Source organism: Dermacentor variabilis, chromosome 6 (genome assembly GCF_050947875.1).
Source record: "Dermacentor variabilis isolate Ectoservices chromosome 6, ASM5094787v1, whole genome shotgun sequence".
NCBI lineage: Eukaryota > Metazoa > Arthropoda > Arachnida > Ixodida > Ixodidae > Dermacentor > Dermacentor variabilis.
The window spans coordinates 49616881-49638658 of NC_134573.1; the positions used below are offsets into that span (position 1 = coordinate 49616881).

Consider the following 21778-nt stretch of genomic DNA (forward strand, 5'->3'; position numbering starts at 1 on the left):
CGAAAGGAATAAGCTGCGAATCATAAACATCTTCAGGTACCGTTGGAACAAAAAGTGAGCCTGGAAAAGCAATTATGCCGAACCAAGAAATGAGATTGATTTCATACTTTCTGCCAATCCCAGCATAGTGTAGGATATAAAACTATTAGGTAGGAAAAAGTTCACTGATGACAAAATAGTGAGTGTTAGGGTTCACCTCAATCTAAAGCGAGAAAGGGTAAATTTGGTTAAGAAGAAACATGCCAAGCTAGACACACTAAGCGTAAAAGCAGACCAATTCGAGTTGGCACTTTCGCATAAATGTGCAGCCTTAGAACAGCGAGATGACGATGATCACATAGAAGTAATGAATGAAGCCGTAACGCGGCTGGCTTCAGCGGCAGCAATTGAAGTGGGAGGCAAGGCGTGCACCAAGGGAACCAGTAGGCAACCTCTGCCAAGTAACAAAGGACCTAATAAAGAAACGACAAGAAATTAAAGTGTCCAACTTAAGCGATCAGATAGCATTGGCGGAATTGTGAAAGCTAATCAAAAAGGAGAAATAAGGGATATTCAAAATTAGAACGTAATAAAGACTGATGAAGCAGTACAGAATGGACGCGTCATCAGATAGCATTGGCGGAATTGCGAAAACTAATCAAAAAGGAGAAAAAAGGGATATTCGAAAATTTAACGTAATAAAGATTGAGGAAGCAGTACAACATGGACGCATACTAAAAACAGTGAGATGGAAACAAGGCATCGGACAAACCGACATGTATGCACTGACACATAGACGGGACATTAGCATCAGCAATTGGAAGATATAGTAAAAGCAGCGGATGAATTCTTTACTGACCTGCACAGAAGCCAGATGAGCCAAAATACCTTCATTCAAAGAAGTAATGAACATGTTAGGTAGGTTAGGTTAGGTATAGCGATGAAGTTAGAATGACCTTGCAAGACATGCAAAGCGGCGAGAGAAGTTGGACTGCCAGTCGATTTAATCAAAGGCGGTGGAGACAAAATGCTTGAAAAACTAGCAGCCCTTTATACGAACTGCGTATAGGCTTCAAGGCTCGCAGAGAACTGGAAGAATGCCAACATTATACTAATCCACAAAAAGGGAGAGGATAAAGGATTGAAAAATAATAGGCCCATTAGCTTACTTTCGATATTATGTAAAATATTCACCAAGATAAGCTCCAATAAAATAAGAGCACCACTGGACTTCAGTGAACCAAGAAAACAGGCAGGTTTGAGAAAGGGGGACTGTACACGCATCCATGTCATCATTCAGGAAATCGAGAAACCCGCCGAGTAGAATATGGCTTTCATAGATTACGAAAAAGCACTTGATTCAGCCGAGATGCCAGCAGTCAAATAGGGATTACGTAAGCAAGGAGTAGAGGACGCTTACGTAAATATCCTGGAAGGCATCTACAAAAATTCCACAGTTACCGTAATTCTCCACAAGAAAAGTAGTAAGATACCTATAAAGAAAGGGAAGAAAGGGGGTTAACCAAGGGTTCAACTCTTTTTTCATCTACTTTAATTTCCATTATTATGTTTTTTCTTTACTTCATTTATTAAGCGTGAGTAACTTCCCCTATGTTATCCTTGCTGTCAGTGTTTGTTGGCTTCTTATGATATGACTAATCAAAATCGTGCCCCTTGGTTAACCCCCTTTCTTCTCGTTGATTACATAGCGAGGGTCTCAAATCCGGCAACATTGATGCCTTCAGGTAGCATATGTGGGTTTATTGACCAGTTGCCTTCACCCAAAAAGATCAAGTTCTCGTGACGCCTTCGGCAAAAAGGACTTTCTACTTCCGCCGCCAAGGTCTGTGAGTTTTGGGGCTGGCTAACACTCCCAGGGTTCTACTAGGACACATAAATACCCAAGAAAGTGGATGGGAAAACGTTGCCGCGGTAGCTCAATTGGTAGAGCATCGCACGCGAAATGCGAAGGTTGTGGGTTCGGTTCCCACCTGCGGTAAGCTGTTTTTTCATCCACTTTAATTTCCATTACTTTATCGTTTCTTTATTTCATTTATTAAGCACAAGTAATTTCCCCTATGTTGTCCTTGGTGTCAGTGTTTGTTGGCTTCTTATGATATGACTATAAAGAAAGGAGTCAGACAAGGCGGACACATTCTCTCCAATGCTATTCACCGGATGCTTCGAAGAAATATTCACACTATTAAGCTGGGAAGGCTTAGGAGTAAGTAAGGAGTTATCATCCAGGCGCTCATGGAGATTGAAGTCAATGTGAGTTTACCCCGATTGGCCATTATCTTGTTCCCATGCTTCCAGTTTTAGGTGGCTGCATTTGTATCCTTTATATTACCGATGTAGTGTTCAATGGTGTATATGAGTGAATTCTATCTTGTCACGTTTACTTTTATAAATTACCAGCCAAAATGTACAACCTAAAAGCCACGAGCTGCAGCTTCAAACTAGCAGAGAACATGTCTAGCGATAAGGTATGGAAGCTGAGGCGTCTACTAGTTTTTTCATTCTCCGTTCACTGAGTAAAGATAGATAAACTTTATTAAAAGAATAATAAGAAAAATCGCTAATGATGGAGGCTCCTAGTCCAAGGCGCCACTGGCTCTTGCCATCTTCTCAGCTTTCTGTATCAGCTTGAGCTGGTTCACTGAAATCTGCCATCTATCACTTACCTTCCGCCTACCAAGAAGAGCGCTTTTTTTATCCACTAAGCAAGTGAATCCCAGCTCACATACACAAAGTCCTCAATCTAAATTGCGGCTATGCAGAGTACAAATTGCGCAGCACCTATTTCCTTCTAGACGAAAAAAATGTCAAAGTAACTTTTTGTCTTTCTCGCATCAGTACTCACGAACTCTGATTACTTTGTATTGTTTAGGTGTTAGACAAAGACGTCTTTTTCCTAAAGTCCCTCCAGCACCTGTCGATTTCGATCACGGCTCTACTCATAGCTAACACATAATGAGTGAAACATTATCAGCATTCTTAAATTCGAAGCAACGTACGAGACAGTTCATTGGATAATTAAATCGCATGGCGGGCGCGCCATTTATATTACCGCGTAGGTAGCCTATTTCACAGAGGACCAAAATTGTGCATGTGTAATTACTTATCGCATGTAATGTAAAGCATAATAGAAACGAAATTGCATTTCTGAAATTCACAGGACACCCATTGCATTTTTTTTCAAGTACACCTGTAACGTTGTTATTTTGTCAAAGGTTCACGGTGTTTGTTTCCCCCTGCGTATATAATTTTACTTGTGTGCACCCCACTTGTACAGTTTTATCGTGAAAGAGAACGCTGGAATTGACTAGAACTTTTCTTAAACTAAACAAAAATATCAACTGTCCCTGTGTGCTGAGGTGATCGCTGACACAGCGCCACATAAGCGAAGCCGAACACTTAGTCCGAACAGCCCTGTCCTCGGTACTTCGTATTCAAGGTTAATTGCACGTTTGCTCTGCCTCCGCCGAGAAAGCGTGCAATTGCTGGAGCAAATTTCACATTGGCAGGCTATATAATTGTTAATAAACGCCAGTTCGAGTTTGAATAAATATAACTGCCATGAAATAGTGAGCTCTCAGAAACGCGACCATTTCCGCTTAGGACAAATCTGCCGCCCTGCTACACCTCTCTGAATGCCGCGCGTGAGATTAAATTACGTTATGAACGCGTCACGCTGCTGCTGCTAATCATGATGATTTACTGGAACACCCTTTGAAATGGGCCGGGGCCAAACGATCACCTAACTTGCTTGATTTAATCAAGTATTATATACAAGATTGTCTTTCGAGCAATTTTTCATACCCCTTCCTAACGTTTTTTTTTTCTCTTTGGCAAAGATTCTCTATCTGCATTGTACCGCTGCCTATACCGGTACATAATCCCGTCGTATCGATCTCTTCCCTACTTTTTTTCCACCAATACTCTCAACGTCTTTCGCTTATCTCAACTGCTTACAGATTGATGCTTCCGTCCACTTTAAATCCAAGCGCTTCCGGAAGGTATATGTTGCGTACTTGTCTCGTTGTGGGGATCCCTTCGTATTTCCTTAGGACGTTTTCAGTGCTCTCAGGATTTTTTTCTGCAGCGTACACATGCCTCATCGTATTGCTAATATCTGCTGCGGTATGGCTTGGTCCTTAGGCAACTAGCTCGTGCCTCAAATAGCAAGGCACTTCCCTTCGTGTCATCGTACAAGCTTTCCTTTTTATTTCTTTTTTTCTTATTCTTGTAAATCTTCATGGTCTTTTTCGGTTCCTTTCTTTGTACTCAATTCGCTGTCTCTGTTTCTATCACTGTCTTTCTGACTACTCCTGTTCGTCTATCTAGACTTCAAAGGACGCTGTACTCAGATGCCAACTTTCTTAACCTCTTCCTCCATTCTGTTTCCACGCTTACTAGGTACAGATACTTGTGCACTTTATTCACCCATTTCCTTTGATTCAAATTCCTGTGTCTTTCTTCAAAACTTATTTTGCTCTGCGCTTCTCTGACTTCAAACGAGGCTCTACCCATGTCTCCTTGCACTGCCTGATTTGTGGTCTTGCCGTGGGCTCCCAATGCCAACCGGTCCGCCGATATTTTGTTAATTTCGAATTCGTAGAACATATCCCATGTAAGCACAGAAAGGCATTTGTGAGCATTAGTGCTGGCACCATGACACATTTCCAGATCCCACGCACAACATCACGTTAATTGTGGCCAGAAAGTGCCCTACGTTTTATTATTGCTCCATTCGGCTTCCTTTTTATTTCCAGTTAATCTTGTTGGCTGCTTCAGTAAGTCTTTCCTTCGTTTATGTACAGGCCGACGTATTTATATTGCTTCACTATAGCTATGACTTGCTGCTGAATTGACACCACGCAGACACTCGTCTCTTCAGTAAAGATCATAATTCCCGATTTCCCTGTGCTTTTGCGTTGCCACATATATTTGCCTGTGCCCCACTGTGTCTGTGCTTCATTACTGCAGCATTGCGCTTCCCCTTTATTTTCAGATTCTTTCAGAACGCAAGTCTTTCTTGCGTTGATTTAAATGCCGAGGTATTTATACTGCTTGAATATGGGTATACTTTGCTGTTGAACTGACTCTACGTAATTACTCGTCCCCTCAATAATGATCACAATTCCCGATTTGTCTGTGCTAAACCTGCCTAGATTTTTCGCTGCGTTTCCACAGATATTCGCAAGTGTCTGTAAATGTCTTTCATTGTGCGCTAGTAGCACTATGTTGTCCGCATACGTCACTATGGGGACCTTCTTTTGCACCATTGGTCCATTTAGCGTGTATGATTAATCAAATCTTCATTGTCTGTGTTCCAGATGTTTTTTCTATGCGCTTAACATAAACCGTGAACAACAGTGGAGACAGAGAGAATCCTTTCTTCAGTCCATGGTGAATTTCCACAACTTCACTAAAATTTCGGCCTTCCCATACAATGTTTAGCTTGGTTTCCCCTATATATATATCTCCTCAGCAGTTCCATGAAATCGTTATCTATGCCTTCGTGCCACAGAATATCCCTTAACAACTCCCGTCTACGTTGTCGTAGGCTCTCTTAGTATATAGAAATGCTATCCATAAAGGTCTATTACATGCTACTGATATCTCTATGCACTGAGTCAGAACAAAATATATCTTCTTAGAGTGTGCCCGTCCACTTCGACAGTAATAGTTTCATGGCTTGCACTGCCATTCTATATAGCACCAACGTTGCTGTAACTGGCTTGCACGACCTTGTCCTATTCTAATCACCTTTGTCTTTGTAGATGAGGTTCATCTTGCTTTCATGCCGTATAACACGAATTTTCTTCGTTCTAATCACTTTCTCAATGGCATGAGTCAGCAGTGCCGTTCTATTAGGACAGGGCTTTTTGATTAGCTGTATCGGTATTTCAACGGGTCCTGCTACCGTATTATTAGAAACATTTTCGTCTGCATTTTTCCAGTAAAAGATTCCTATGATAAATTCTGATCTCCCAGGCTTCTCTGTTCTTGTCTGATCTGTTTGGGTGTGAACTAGGCTTTCTTTTGCGCAGAGGTTAGCCTGAATAGGGCACGTGATATATTGCAGCGCATCGCCTCCTTAGATGTCACCTTGTTCATCCGATATAGCCATCTGCTATAATTCGTGGAGTGAGAATGATGCCATGTGGGTGCGCGACACCTGTATCATTAAGTACTGGCTTCTTACCTACACACAATAACACAAAAAAACGCAATACATTTTTTTTTCGTTTGCAAGAACACTTACACACTTATAATACAGCTAGTAGGTGTCGTACTGTCTAGTCTTGCAATCCTGCACGTTTCCTTTTCGTATTACGGTCGGTTCATCAAATGTGGCAGGGGTGAATTCTCATTCCTTTATTTTGCCGCCCAAGTCTCCTCACGCCATTTTAGGACCCTGCGTGTCGAACGCCGGAGCGCGTAGCAGAACAAACGTGAAATGTCTAGTACGGTTGTAATGAAATGTACTCCGGCTGCAATGATATAAATAAGCTACTATAAAGTATTTTCGGTACATGCAGTTTTAGCAAGCGACCCAGCCACTACGATAATAAACCCGCCGTGGTTGCTCAGTGGCTATGGTGTTGGGCTGCTGAGCACGAGGTCGCGGGATCGAATCCCGGCCACGGCGGCCGCATTTCGATGGGGGCGAAATGCGAAAACACCCGTGTGCTTAGATTTAGGTGCACGTTAAAGAACCCCAGGTGGTCAAAATTTCCGGAGTCCTCCACTACGGCGTGCCTCATAATCAGAAAGTGGTTTTGGCACGTAAAAAACCCCAAATAAAAAAAAAAAAAAACTACGATAATAAAGACGTTTCACCTCGAAAGCTTATTCTGCTTCCTCAGAAAAGAAACCGCATAGTTGAAGAACAATACGCTTTCCTACAAGTACCAGCCTTCACTAATTGTTCGGAACAAAAGAAAGCGCTAACCAGGAGTATAGCTCATGGTACAGCTCAGTACGAGTTATTCGTGAACAATGATTGGGTCACTATACTCTGTGGTCATTGGGAGTTTAGCTTGCTATGTAGTTATGAAATTGAGGGTAGGTGCCGCCCTTCCATATAATTTAACGTGCTGGATTGTACGCATCAGTGCCTTAGTGTTTTATAATCTTGTGACATATGCTAAAGAAACGCCGTTCCTGGGAGTTGGAACTCGTATTACCAAGTTCGTGCTTAGGCCTTCTCTGTAAATATCTCGTTTTTGCTTTTGGCACCTCGTAAATAGCAGTAGCAGCAAGTGAATAGCAGCAAGAAGCATCAAGCACCAGCCTTGTGATTTTCGGAAGCGTGCTTCAGAGCGCTTTCCAGCGTCCGCAGCGGTATGTCGCACTTTCCGATGTGGCCCCATTTTCCCGCCCGGTCGCCAGCTGACTTCGGAGGCCCGTTGTTTCTTCGGCAGCACACGGGATCGTCGCACACTGCGTTACTCCCCGGCGAGTACTCCGGATCGTAGTGTGTGTCCGAGATGTGCAACACTTTCACTTGTCTCTCCACGTTTTCGTCTTCGTCGTCGTCCAACTGTCAGAGAGAAAGTTTGAAAACAATGAATGCGCGAAAAAGTACCTTTGATATTGCTGCTCACAACACAGTGAAAAAGGGAGGTCACCAGTTAACGCTTGAAAACATAAAACTCGCAAGAGAAAAAAATTGCCGACGATTACGTTACTTCCTAATGCGAAATTTGAGCGCAGCAAATAAGCTGTTTCACCTTTTCGATAGATTGAGGCAAAGAAATCTAGCAACACATGTATGCGCTATCACAGAATTTTTTTTTATTTTTCACACGTATTCCTTTAACAAAGACTCCACTAACACTTCTTGACAGTCATGAAGGAAGCTTTGTGGTCGGAGAAATAGACTGATATATGTTCGACTTGGTACACCAATGCTTGATTCTCAAAGACGAGATGTATGCAAGTGCCTCGCGAGGTTGTCACAGCCGTGGGACGCGTTACGAGCGAGAGGAACGGGATGTTCTCCCGCATAAGTGTTAGGAAATTGCTGTTTGTCTTTATGTCAAGCCGCCACCGATCTGGCTCTCTGATTGCCACCGCACAGGGCGAACGGCAGCGGCAATTTCGGCTCGGGCGGTGCACATATACAGATCCGCCGCCACTGATCTGGCTCTCTGATTGCCACCGCACAGGGGTTGCATTGGAGGAGGAGCGAAGAAAGGAACTAAGTTCGAGCCGGCGCTTTGACAACCGGAGACTCGCAGGAAGAGGGGGGAGGGGGGCGGCGTGTACAGCCAGCGGCAAACGATGGGGGCAGAAGCGCGCGCAGCAAGCGGACAACACGATAAAGGGAGGAGGGAAGAGATAGCAGCGACTGACTGATGCCGCTTACGCCGATAGTGAGTCAACCCCAGCTGCGGAGTTGGTTTCAGGGACAACGAATAACCGGTGCGTCGGCAACTGAAGAGCACCCTATCCGCCACACAAGAACAGGGGGGGGGACCCTTTCCTCCTCTTTCTGCATGGCGGCGACGGTGTTCTATGCAGTCACGTTATCTTGACTCTCTAGCGGCGTCAGCGGCATCCAGCGGTATCAGTCGATCGCTGCTAGCGCTGGGGGGATGAAAGGGGGGCGGAGCTGGTTACGAGGCCGACGACGACGCCGACGCGAAACCCAGGAACGGACGCCAAAGAGCTGCGCTCTAAAACAAACACCTTCACCCACCACAATAGCCTAATGACTACAGCATTGTGCTGCTGAGCTCGAGGTCACATTTTTCATCCAGGCCCCAGCGGCCTTCTTTTCATGGCAGTGCCATGCAAAAATGCTCATGTGCATTGATTTAGGTGCACGTTAAGGAATCCTAGTTGGCAAAGGTTATTTCCGACTCCTCCTCACAATAACCCGCCGTGGTTGCTTAGCGGCTATGTTGTTGGGCTGCTAAGCAGGAGGTCGCGGGATCGAATGCCGGCATGGCGGCCGCATTTCGATGGGGGCGAAATGCGAAAGCACCCATGTACTTAGCACGTTAAAGAACTCCAAATGGTCCAAATTTTCGGAGTCCCCCACTACGGCATGAATAATATTCAGAACGTCGTTTCGGCATGTAAGACCCAATAATTTCTTTGACTCCCCAACAATGGCCCGCCTCATAATCAGACCAAGTTGGCATGCAATATCTCAGCATTTATTTTTAATAAACATCATCTCCTATTGGCGATCCTTTCGACGCGGGAGTTAGCCTGATATCACAAGCAAGTAGGAAGGTGATTCGACCTGCAGTTGACGTTGATCAAAGACAGTTTATTCCTGAGCCAGTTGTGGGTGAGAAATCAACATACAATCGATTGTGAAACCCACGCTCCAGCGACAACGTTTCATTGACGTCAATTAGAGCTTGAATCAGCTTCCAACATTTTGGAGAGCATACATGTGGATTTGATGTTAAAGTCCGCACAATGTGAAAATCCACTTAGGTGAGAAATATTCCCTCGAGTGGCACACCAATGCGAAGGCGAGTAGCGAGCGAGCGATAGCGCGCGCCGGTATCATTTCATGCGGTTGCTACAATGTATTGAAATGCCCCCGGTGCGAGCGTGATGTAGCACTACCACACGTGCTGAAGGTGGACGCACTGCCCACTGCGCTCTATCGCGCCACTCCTCGCGTTAGAGGAGGATGAGGATCATGGGGCTTTAAACGGCACAAGTTTCGGGATCGATCCACGACAATGGCTGGAAACTGATGTAAAGGAAGAGTCGGTGACCGGGACGTACGCAAATGTTGTTGCGAATGAAGGTACGCAAAAAACAATTTCCAGTCTGCGCTCGCACTTGGTCGTGCATTCAACTATTGGTTTTCTCTATCTTTTTAGGCATGACGTGCGAAAATTTTCCTCGTACTTAAAACAAGTAGGTGCTAGGTTGTTCATTTAACTCTCTGCAAGCTTCCATTAGACCTGAGAACGACAGAAAGCTGAGCTAGTTGGTAAGGATTCATTATGTAAAAAAGAAGTGAGGCGTGCAGACAGGACACAAGAATAGAGAAGTGGACAACACGAACGCCGGCGTTCGTGTTGTCCACTTCTCTACTCTTGTGTCCTGTCTGCACGCCTCACTTTTTTGCATAATGATTCCATTAGACCGCTGCAGAACGTTGTTAGCGCTACTTGTCGATCACACTAATCAACCTCCATGGAGAAAAAAAATGCTTTCACAGCTCTCGCGGACAAGTGGCGCTGTAGCGTAAATCTATTCCAATCTTGTTTTGATTTCATTTCTGTCATCCTTCGTATTGGTCTGGAAATTTCGGACCAGGCCCACATCGCCTGTCTGTCACGCCAGGAGACAAATGCGAAAATTTCCCATGTAATTATGCGAGATCTGCCCGAACGAGAGAAAGGTAAGTTGTCTCCGATTGTTCGCCATTTCTGCCATAAGCCCTGAACTATGTATCGAAATTTTAGGGCTGCAACCGCTGTTTGTCACGTAACGTCATGAAACCGCGAAAACACAATATCTAAGTGACGTGTATACATTAAAGATGCATTAATAGGTTGGAATTTACTTAAAGGTTTCAGGTATAGCCGGAGGCTGCCACGTTCCGAACTAAATAGAACATGGCTAACCGACGATCATTCTGGCACTGGCTGCTTGAAGCTGCCTACGAGAATGGATTTCTTTGTTTATAATAAACAATTTTGCCCGGCAGTATCGCGACGTCTAGCTTTTCATGCCCTTCTGCGATATCGCTCTGCCGGCTCTTCCTGGATGAGGAGCCGTTTTACCGGCATTTCTCACTGGTCGTTGGCCGTCGCCCCCATTTCCGGCTAGCCACCACCATGTAAGCAAGGAGAAGCGGACCAAGCGCAGACGCCGGCGCTACTTTCCCGCGGTCATTAACTTTCACTGTGCTAGCACGGCGCCAGCGAAACCCTCTCTTCTGCTTATTTCTCGCCTCTTGTCTGCAACTTAAATGAAGAAACATGTCAAGATATGCGAAGTCATTTGCTTTGTACGCAAACAAAAATGGCCTCCTATAGTAAAGGAGAGCGTTGGATTGAGCTGTTCAAACAACGCGGTGCGTCACCGCCCTATGCTTCCTTCGGCGGTCAAGTAAATTTCATGCCAGAAGATGGGAATCAAATCAGAACGCCATAGTTGGGCGTTTTACCGTTCAAGTCTATAAGAAATAATTATATACAGTTAAGCATCGAATAACAAAGCTGATGGGATCAGAAAAGTGAATAATTGAATCAAAAGCACCCGAAAAACGCGTGAAAATGTCCTATTATTCATTTCTGAGAGAATAGAAACAAATGACTATTAGGTGCTTCGGCTTTGTCGAACTAAGTAATCGTGAACCTAGGGTGCGATCTTGTCTACGCGTTCCAAAATAGAACTGAGGCTGTACGTTCCACCGAGCCGCGCACGCTTGGTCGATTTGAACCGTGACGAACGTCATGACGTCAATTGTGACGTGATCGCTGCTTTCAGTCATTCCGTGCCGTCTGCTATCGGACGAACGTAACGGAACGGACCGCCTATTTCGTGACGTAAAGAACGGACCGCCTCCGTTCAATTTTGGAACGCGTAAAAGATCGCACCTCAGGTTTGCACTGAGAAGGTGCGTTTTAATTTATCTTCAAACCAACAGATTGCGCCATAACCTAGAACCAATCTTGAGCTTCCTGATGCACAGCAATGGGCACTTTCGTACAAAAGAAAAATTACCCGCTTCCAACTCGCATAGCAAAATGTCTCTTGTAGCAGCACCCGAATTAAATGTGAGAAATTTACCATAAGTTTTTTTTGAAGCGCTGCTGCACCCGCGTTTTCGCGCAGAAGTACAGTGGGCGCTATGTTCAGTTTTCATCGTTGTTTCCAGATTTTACTTGTATTCTGTTTTGGGCACGTGTCGCGCAGTTAAACGCACTTTTTTTTTAAATGAGAACCTCGTTTTTGATGTTTGCTTTTGTTGAATTCCTGCTTTATTGCGCTGAAATTTTCCCACCTCCAAGCAAAATTCAAATTTACACGAAGTTATTACATGTACTTGCCATGCTGTGCGACACCCCCGCTACAATAGTTTCAGAGCACAGCTCTTTGACGCCCGTTCCTGCGCTTCGCGGCGTCGTCGTCCCTGGACTTAATGAAAGTCATAATTCGCGCGCTGCTCCAGCTGCGCGCTCTCCTGCTGCCATCTCTCGCGCGCGGCGCGAGTCTTGCTCTTGTTCTCGCCTAACCGCTCGCACCCTTCCTCCGCGTACGCCGTCTCGGTTACTCTCGCTGCTACCGTCCACCCCGCCTTCGCCGTTCGTTCTCTCGCTGTCGCGGCACCGCCGCGGTGCCACCGGCAGGTGTTCCTTGCCGCCTCGAGCGTGATCCACGGCCCTCCACTCCTCCGTTTGCGCGTCGCGTGGCTGTACGGCTCTCAGCCGTGTTTCTCGCTTCCCCTCAGTGGCATTTGTTGCCTGTGTCAGAGCTTGAGACTAGCTGTCCTTCTCCCGCCTCCACTTTTACTCTGTAGTTCCTCTTACCTGGCGCAGTGGCGTGTGGCGACTCGAAAGACAGTTATAGCGTTTTGTGCCCTTACTTATACTTCCCACTCCAACCTTGTGCCGCCACATTGATGCCTGTCTGTGAGGGAATGAGTGTGTGACTTCTACTCAATACCCCTATTCTCCCCCCGTTTCCTCATCCCACCTCAGGAGAAACATTGAATAATAATTGCTAATCTCCAGCCCATCTCCGCGGCGGTGACCCACTATAGCATGGCACGATGGCGCGTCGCCGGTGCGCCGACTCGATAGCGGCGGATGGCGGTGTATGCTGCCCGATCCGAAGCGCAGAACCGCCTTCATTCGGCACTGCGTGTTGTGTATACGGTTGCCTATTGTTGAAACAAAGCAGCAGCTGCGCTCAAAAATTGCGTTACCAAGAAGCGTAATTGTCGGTCAATTTTTCTTTCATCACTGTAACCGCAAGTGTAGAAAGATGGGATTGTAGGTTCGCTTTGTACCCACATTAAGCAGAATTATCGTTCAATTATATATACGGGTGCTATAATAATCAATCGGGCAGTTACCTTTACCTTACTTAGCCGCCCCGATGCCTTGATATTTCTCCATCTGTTTAACCGTTACCTAATCAAGTGCCGCCAATGCAGCATTTCACTTCTCTTACATTCGTTCCATTCAGACCATTCGCCTTCCTGTCTACGCATCAGATGTCCTGCGCATCTGTGTTTTTCGTCTTGTATGGGAGATAGTTTATTACTAATATTGAAGATTTTGTGGCAATCTTATAATATCTGTGTTGCAAATTACCATATTCTTGAATTTATTTCAGGTCTCATTTATATTCGTAACTATCTGGCAAGAGCCCCTAGAGGCCATGTCCCATGCCTGAAGTATTAGGCGCAAAGATCAGCTGTAGCCATTTGACACCTAATCTGAACTGTTTTCCTCATGTTTCCGAACGTCATACTCATAATTTCCCGCTTCGCATCTCGTGCCATGTTTCTTTAACAAAAAACTCGCGTGTTTGTTTTTCACCCAGTAATAGACAATATTGTTTCTCACGTAGCCTAATACCACCTCCTCTCTGTTGGAAATCAGCCAGCAGTTTGTACGGCCACTGGGTGAAGGCTGACGTCGTAGAAGCCGATATGAGTGTTTTACGCAACAACATCCATAAAGTTGGCTGCTTCTAATCAATTACATTTCTAGTACTATTGTAATTAGCTAATATCTTTCTTTCTTCAGTAAAGCTCATCATCATCATCAGTCTGGTTAAGCCCACTGCAGGGCAGAAGCCTCTCCCGTACTTCTCATGCTACCCTGGTCATGTACAAATTGTGGCCATGTCGTCCCTGCAAACTTCTTCATCTCATCCGCCCAGCTAACTTTCTGCCGCCCCCTTCTACGCTTCCCTTCCCTTGGAATCCAGTTCGTAACCCTTAATGACCATCGGTTATCTTCCCTCCTCATGACACGTCCAGCCCATGCCCATTTCTTTTTCTTAATTTCAGCTAAGATGTCATTAACTCGCGTTTTTTCCCTAGCCCAATCTGCTCTTTTCTTATCCCTTTACGTTACACCCATCATTCTTCTTTCCATAGCTCGTTGCATTGTCCTCAATTTAAGTAGAACCCTTTTCGTAAGCCTCCAGGTTTCTGCCCCGTACGTGAGTGCTGGTAGGACACAGCTGTTATACACTCAGTAACGCTCGCTGTAACCCAAATATTTTTTTTTTCAATAACCAGTTACATTTGAACAATTACTTTATTTACTGGGCAAGCTGTACCGGGTGACATGCCTTTCAGATCTTTCAATTTGATGCCAGCTATAGTAGAATGCCCGTGGTCGTGGCATGCGGCTTCCTCGCCGATGGGCATCTTTAACCTCAAAATCCGGGCGTTAGTATTTATTTTTTTAATGTTTTAAAGCAACTCGACATTATGGCCGACTATTGAGGCTGGCGTTGTACTGGCTTCATAGGGACCGCCACTTCGGACTTTGGAGCCAGGAAATCACCTACCGATGTTTTAATTTTGTACTACCGAGTGGGTATTATCCGAGCCCCAAAACAGCGGACTGCGCATTGTAGGTCAACTAGACGAGAGAATCGGGACATTGATGAACCAGTATCTTCTATACAAAGAGTTTGTAACCCCGCACATCCATTCAGCTTGCAAATCGAACGAGGTTTCAGGATCGGTGCTGGCGTCTTCGAAAAAAACAAAAACAAACAAACAAAACAGGAGCCATGAACGGCGAAACATTTCAGAAGTGGTTGTTAGGTAAGACAACGCGGTAAAACTTAATAGCTCGAATTAGAAAAGCCATGTCCGCTCGCTATATTTGCTACACTTGCGAAATGTAAAAAAGGTCTGAATAAACGTAACGTAAAAAATTGAATCACCATCATCATCATGATCAGCAGCAGCAGCAGCAGCAGCAGTAGCCTGGTTAAGCCCACTGCCAGGCAAAGGCCTCCCCCGTACTTCTCCAACTACCCCGGTCATGTACATATTTTGGCCATGTCGTTCCTGCAAACTTCTTATTCTCATCCGCCCACCTAACTTTCCGCCGCCCCCTGCTACGCTTGCCTTCCCTTGGAATCCAGTCCATAACCCTTAATGACCATCGATTATCTTCCCTCCTCATTACATGTCCTGCCCATGCCCAATTCTTTTTCCTGATTTCAACAAAGATGTCATTAACTCGCGTTTGTTCCCTCACCCAATCCGCCCTTTTCTTATCCCTTAACATTAAACCCATCAATCTTCTTTCCATAGCTTGTTGCTTTGTCCTCAATTTAAGTAGGACTCTTTGCGTAAGCCTCCTGGTTTCTGCCCCGTACGTGAGTACTGGTAAGACACAGCTGGTGATACACTTTTCTCTTGAGGGATAATGGCAACCATCTGTTCATGATCTGAGAATGCCTGCCAAGCGCAACCGCGCCCATTCTTATTCTTCTGACTATTTCAGCCTCATAATCCGGATCCCCGTTCACTACAATGCCCTAATTAGATGTATACCCTTACCACTTCCAGTGCCTCGCCACCTATCGTAAACTGTTGTTCTCTTCTGAGACTGTTAAACGTTACTTTAGTTTTCTGCAGATTAATTTTTAGACCCACCCTTCTGTGTTGCCTCTCCAGAGGTGAGTGAGCATGCCTTGCAATTGGTCCCCTGAGTTACTAAGCAATGCAATATCATCAGCGAATCTCAAGTTACTAAGGAAATCTCCATTATAAAGTCTTATCCCCAATTCTTCCCAATCTAGGTATCGTAATACCTCCTTTAAACACGCTGTAAATAGCATAGGAGAGATCGTATCTCCTGCCTGACGCCTTTCTTTGTTGGGATTTTGTTGCTTTCTTTATGGAGGACTGCGGTGGCTGTGGAGCCACTATAGATATTTTTCAGTATCTTTAGATACGGCTCGTCTACATCCTGATTTCGTTATGCCTCCATGACTGCTGAGATTTCGACTGAATCAAACGCTTTCTTGTAATCAATGAATGCTATATATAAGGGTTGGCTATATTCCGCCCATTTCTCTACCACCTGATTGATAGTGTGAATAAGGTCTGTTGCTCAGTAGCCTTTACGAAATCCTGCCTGGTCCTTTAGTTGGCAGAAGTCCAAGTTGTTCCTTATTCTATTTGCGATTACCTTAGTACATATTTTGCAGACAACGGACACTAAGCTTATCGGTGTATATTTTTCAAGTCTTTGGCGTCCCCTTCCTTATGGATTAAGATTGTGTTGACGTTCTTCCAAGATTCCAGTACGCTCGAGGTCATGAGTCATTGCGTGTACAAGGTGGCCAGTTTTTCTAGAACAATCTGCCAATCATCCTTCAACAAATCTGCTGTTACCTCATTCTCCCCGCCTGCCTTCCCCCGTTGCATAGCTTCCAACGCTATTTTAACTTCTTACGGCGTTAATTGTGGGATGTCTAATTCCTCTAGGCTATTCTCTCTTCCATTATCGTCGTGTGTGCAACTGGTACTGGATAAATCGCTACAGAACTCCTCAGCCACTTGAACTATCTCATCCATATTAGTAATGATATTGCTGGCTCTGTCTCTTAATGAATACGTCTGATTCTTGCCAATTCTGCTTCTTCTTCACTGCTTTTAGGCTTCCTGCGTTCCTGAGAGCATGTTCAATTCTGTCCATATTATAGTTCCTTATGTCAGGTGTCTTACACTTGTTGATTACGTTAGTAAGTTCTGCCACTTCTATTCCAGTTGTAGGGTTATAGGCTTTAATTCCATGGCGTTCCTTGATAAGGTCTTTCGTCTCCTGCGATAGCTTACTGGTATCCTGTCTAACGGAGTTACCACGGGCTTCTCGTGTCCTCTCCTTAATGATGCCCGTAAGATTGTCATTCATTATTTCAACATTGAGGTCCTCTTCCTGAGTTAAAGCAGAATACCTGTTCTGTAGCTTGATCCCGAATTCCTTTATTTTCTCTCTTACCGCTAACTCATAGATCGGCTTCTTATGTACCAGTTTCTTCCATTCCGTCCTCTTGTCTAGCCTAATTCGAGTTCCTACCATTCTATGGTCACTGCAGCGCACCTTGCTGAGCACGTCCGCATCTTGTATGATGCCAGGGTCAGCGCAGAGCATAAAGTCGATTTCATTTCTATTCTCGCCATTCGGGCTTCTCCACGTCCACTTTCGGCTATCCCGCTTGCGGAAGAAGGTATTCATTATCCGCATATCATTCTGTTCTGCAAAGTATACTAATAACTCTCCCCTGCTATTCCTAGTTCCTATGCCATATTCCCCCATTCCCTTGTCTCCAGCCTGTTTCTTGTCTACCTTGGCATTGAAGTCGCCCATCAGTACAGTGTATTTTGTTTTGACTTTACCCATCGCCGATTCCACGTCTTCATAGAAGCTTTCGACTTCCTGGTCATCATGACTGGATGTAGGGGCGTACGCATGTACGACCTTGAATTTGTACCTCTTATTAATTTTCACAACAATGCCTGCCACCCTCTCGTTAACGCTATTGAATTCCTATATGTTACCAGCTATATTCGTTTTAATCAGGAATCGGACTCCTAGTTCTCATCTCTCCGCTAAGCCCTGGTAGCACAGGACGTGCCCGCTTTTTAGCACTGTATATGCTTCATTTCTCCTCCTAACTTCACTGAGCCCTATTATATCCCATTTACTGCCCTCTAATTCCTCCAATAGCACTGCTACAGTCGCCTCACTCGATAATGTTCTAGCGTTAAACGTTGCCAGGTTCATATTCCAATGGCGACCTTTCCGGATCCAGGGATTCTTAGTACCCTCTGCTTCGTCACAGGTCTGACCGCCGCCGTGGTCATTTGCTTCGCAGCTGCTGGTGACTGAGGGCCGGGGTTTGATTGTTGTGTTCATATAGGAGGCTGTGGGCCAAGTACTGCACCAGGGTGGCCAATCCTGCTCTGGTGAGGGAGTGTGTTACCGGTTCTGGTCACCGCGATCAGGCCACACTCCAGGCCTGTTTATGCGATTTTATCAACGCGCGTATTTCTTTTTTAAATAAGGTGGAAAATGGCGCGGCACCGGGACTCGAACCACGATCATCTTACACGCGAGGTGGATGCTCTACCTCTACGCCACCGCTGCACCCTAAAAATCAATTACGCTCCAATAAATGCTCAATTTTTTTCAAGGGGCAGCAACTAGTCACTGCAACCGCTAACATTTTTAAATACATATTTGTAATTGTAATCCGTTACTATTTTGTCTAATGCGTAGAAGGCAGGCCGTCACTATAATGACAGCCAGCGACAACCGCACTTGAGTGAAGCGGTGACTGCTGCGGAGCTAGAGCTAGGTCGTGAGCCACCAAACAGACACCTTGTACTTTCGAAGGTTGTTTTAACTCGCGTATAAAGCTTCACTGTCTACGATGGGCCAGTGTGAGATTATCAAACATGTCTGAAGGATACTTTTTACAGCAAAGCTATCTATGGCTAGGGCCTGACGCATCGTGTCCTTGCGTACACGAACAATCCTTCATACATGGGCCGATCCCGGAGATAGTGCAATAGCGGGCCGACCCGCAACGGAGATGAAGTAGGCGTTAAGCATTCCCCATGCGTGGGCTAATCCCGAAGATTGTGCAATACCCGCCGGACCAGCGGTGGAGGTGCAGTTCGTTATTAAGGAGCCCGCATTTATAGCTTCGCTCGTAATCCTTCTACACAGAATGAAAGGTCACTGAGTTTTTTAGTGTTTTACCTCAATGCATATGTAGTAGAGAAATATAATAAATAAAAGGCAGCAAATCCAAGCAAGCATGCAACCTTGTCTTATAATACTTTGCTGCTTTTGAAGTTTTGTGCTATGCAGTGCTTGAAGGCACATTTTACATTGACTCCTAAAAACCGTTACTAAATTGATAATTCATTGTGCTGTTATGCAGCTGCATGTCCCCTACATAGTGAATGAAAGCACGCGCTTATTTATCCCTAGACCACAGTATACACCATCTGGCGAGCAAGTTCTGGCTTATTTAGGGCTCGGGGAAGGCAGAGACTCTTGCATGCGTGAAAAGTTTGTGTGCATTTGACGGTGAAATCTCTGATGAGTAGGCTCGCTCAAACTTACGCCCACCTGATAGACTCCGTGGGCCTCACGGGTTCGGCGTAAGTGCCAGTATTTGAGTGAACTCAAGTAGCGTAATCCTACGAAGCTATGTTATGCGCCTTCAAAATGTAACGCTTGAAGTGATGTCTTCGCGTATCTAAAGATCCAAGCATCACGAAGAAAGTACAATGCAGGTTAGAAAACAACTGGGCATTCCAAGTACTCTTCACTTTTAGTCTCTGTGCTCAAACTTAACTGCACTTTGAACGACTCTTTCCGCGTTTCGCTTATATGAATCTAAACATAGTAAATCTCCCAAAACGTTTCCGCACCACACGAAATTGCGAAATTTTCACATGAACTTGAAGAATATTAAGACAAAGGCACAATTTATTGCTCAGGATGGGCAAAATACAAACAAGTCGTTTTGTTACCTCTTCGTATTTTCCGTACATGTGGGCCCGTGGCTTCAACGGACCGCTAATCTCGATGGTCCAGTTGTGGACATCACTGGTCAGTGGGCCACAAAGAGAACCGAAGATAACACTGCATGTCTCAGTCCTCGGAGCCTTGCGGTTTTGGGCTATGTAGAACAACTCGTCCTACATAAAGAGTAAGAGGCAATAGCGATTAAGACGCTAAGAGCAACAATACATAGACCTATAATGCTCACACATCGCAGAAAGAAATAACCGAAAGGAAGTCCGACTTGTCTAGACAATGTAAAAGTAGAATGAAGAAACAGGCACTCATTATTATAGAAAAGCCGAGTGGTCAGCGTTAATGTTCTAGCGCTGCCTACCGGCAGCGGGGAAAGAAATGGGGGTAAATAGAGAAAAGGGCAATAGTGTTGACTGTGAAAACAAATACGCTTGTAATAATTTACAGGAACACAGGTCTACGCTAGTGGAACAGCGCGTAGCAACATCGTACGGAAGATGACATCTCGAAGGTGGGAAGGTGGGGTGGGTGATAGCATGGCATGCTCGCGCATCCTCTAATTTTGTACCAGCGGTATTAATCCGATTTTTACAAGTGCACACGTTCCTACTCTTGAACCCCAATTTCCAGTTTCATATTCTGTCGGATCTTTGGCCACGTGAGTGCAGGCTTCTTGCCCGTCTGTGGCTAGGAGTATCATTTTCAAATGCCAACTTGTTCATGACTGGAAAGTATAACAGCCAATTCTTCAACTTTAGTAGGTGCAACGCAATGTTTGCACTCCTTCGTTGCCAGTGCACTCTTTCGACTAATTAAGAGAAGCGCTCTCTTTCGTCCCAAACTAGCTTAACAAACACCCGCTCACTTCAAGTGAAATGCTTGGGGCAGTGGCCTACACGGAGATCAGCACTAGTCGCTCCATATTAGCTATTACGTTACCCAAAATACACCAGACCTCGTCACAGATTACATATCCGCCAACTCTCCCGGTTCGTACGGGAGACTCCCTATTATCGACCAATTCTCCAAACTGTACAGACACGGCCACTTATATATCTGCCGAAGAACTGGCCGAAACCCATCACGAAAATACTCGTGTCATACAGCACAGTCACATCGTTATTGTCATTATGCTCCTTGATAGAATAATGTTCTAAGCCACGTGCGTGTAGACAATTTAGAAAATGTGGGCCTAACTCATTTCCCTTCATAGCCTCTAGAGAGAGAGAGAGAGAATAATGCAGAGAGAGGCAGGGAGGTTAACCAGAGGTAGTTCCGGTTGGCTACCCTGCGCAGGGGGAAGGGTTAAGGGGGATAAAAAGAGAAACAGAGTGGAAGGGGGAGATAGAAAGAAAGGGAGACAAGCATGAACAAAGCGCGTACACTACAGAGCGGTAGGAGGCGGCATTCTTAGAGTCTGTCGTGAAGCCCCGTAGACCGCAAGAACCTTAATAGCGCGAGTAAGGCCTTCAACGCGGATGTCCTTTGGGAGCATTGGCCTAAAGCTTTTAGTTCTGAAAGTGGGCGATTGTCCAACTGGTCCAGTACTCTGCACATCACTTGTCTCTCAGCACCGTATCGCGGGCAGGCACAGATAATGTGTGGGAGCGTCTCGTCGATGATACATGTGTCACACGTGGGGCTGTTGGCCATTCCTATGAGGAAAGCATATGAGTTTGTAAAGGCAACGCCTAGCCACAGACGGTAGAGCATGGTTTGTTCACGTCGTGGTAATCCAGGTGGGAGGTGTATCTGTATGTCCGGAGACAACGAACGCAACCGACACATGGTGAAAACATTTGAGTCCCACAGGGGCAAAGTACACTCATGGGATATCACTCGCAGCTCAGCCGCAGCGTCTGTTCGCGAAAGCGGAATGAAGACTCGTTGACCACTTTCATGTGCAGATCGGGCGGCTTCGTCGGCGTGGTCATTCCCGCTGATGTTACAATGTCCTGAAAACCACTGAAAGATTATGTTATGTCCCTTGTCATAGCTTTGATAATATATGTGCCGAATTTCTGAGGCCAGTTGTTCATTGGGTCCATGGCGCATTGGGCCTCTGATTGATACATACGTTTAGATGTGCACGTCAGCGAAATATGTATTATGTTACGTGCGTTGCACAATGGCTACTTTCTTTAAGAGTTCTTCGCCATAGGCAGTCCTGTTTTGTATCGAAGAACATTAAGAGTAGAAAGGGGCCGCTGTAAAGGCTCTTAAAGGGAGAGGCTTCTGGTCACAGTACGCGCACCAAT

General features: G+C 45.3%; 1 protein-coding gene across 1 annotated transcript in view; it reads right to left on the bottom strand.

Moving 5' to 3' along the window:
• LOC142586120 (sphingomyelin phosphodiesterase 1-like) overlaps positions 1–21778 on the bottom strand; it is a 106951-nt gene that overhangs the window by 35291 nt on the left and 49882 nt on the right. Inside the window, exons 5-6 of the mRNA XM_075697374.1 lie at positions 19514–19681; positions 7283–7531 (exon numbers count right to left, since the gene is read on the bottom strand). Of these exons, the coding sequence (XP_075553489.1) occupies positions 7283–7531; positions 19514–19681 (417 nt within the window). The remainder of the gene's footprint in view (positions 1–7282; positions 7532–19513; positions 19682–21778) is intronic.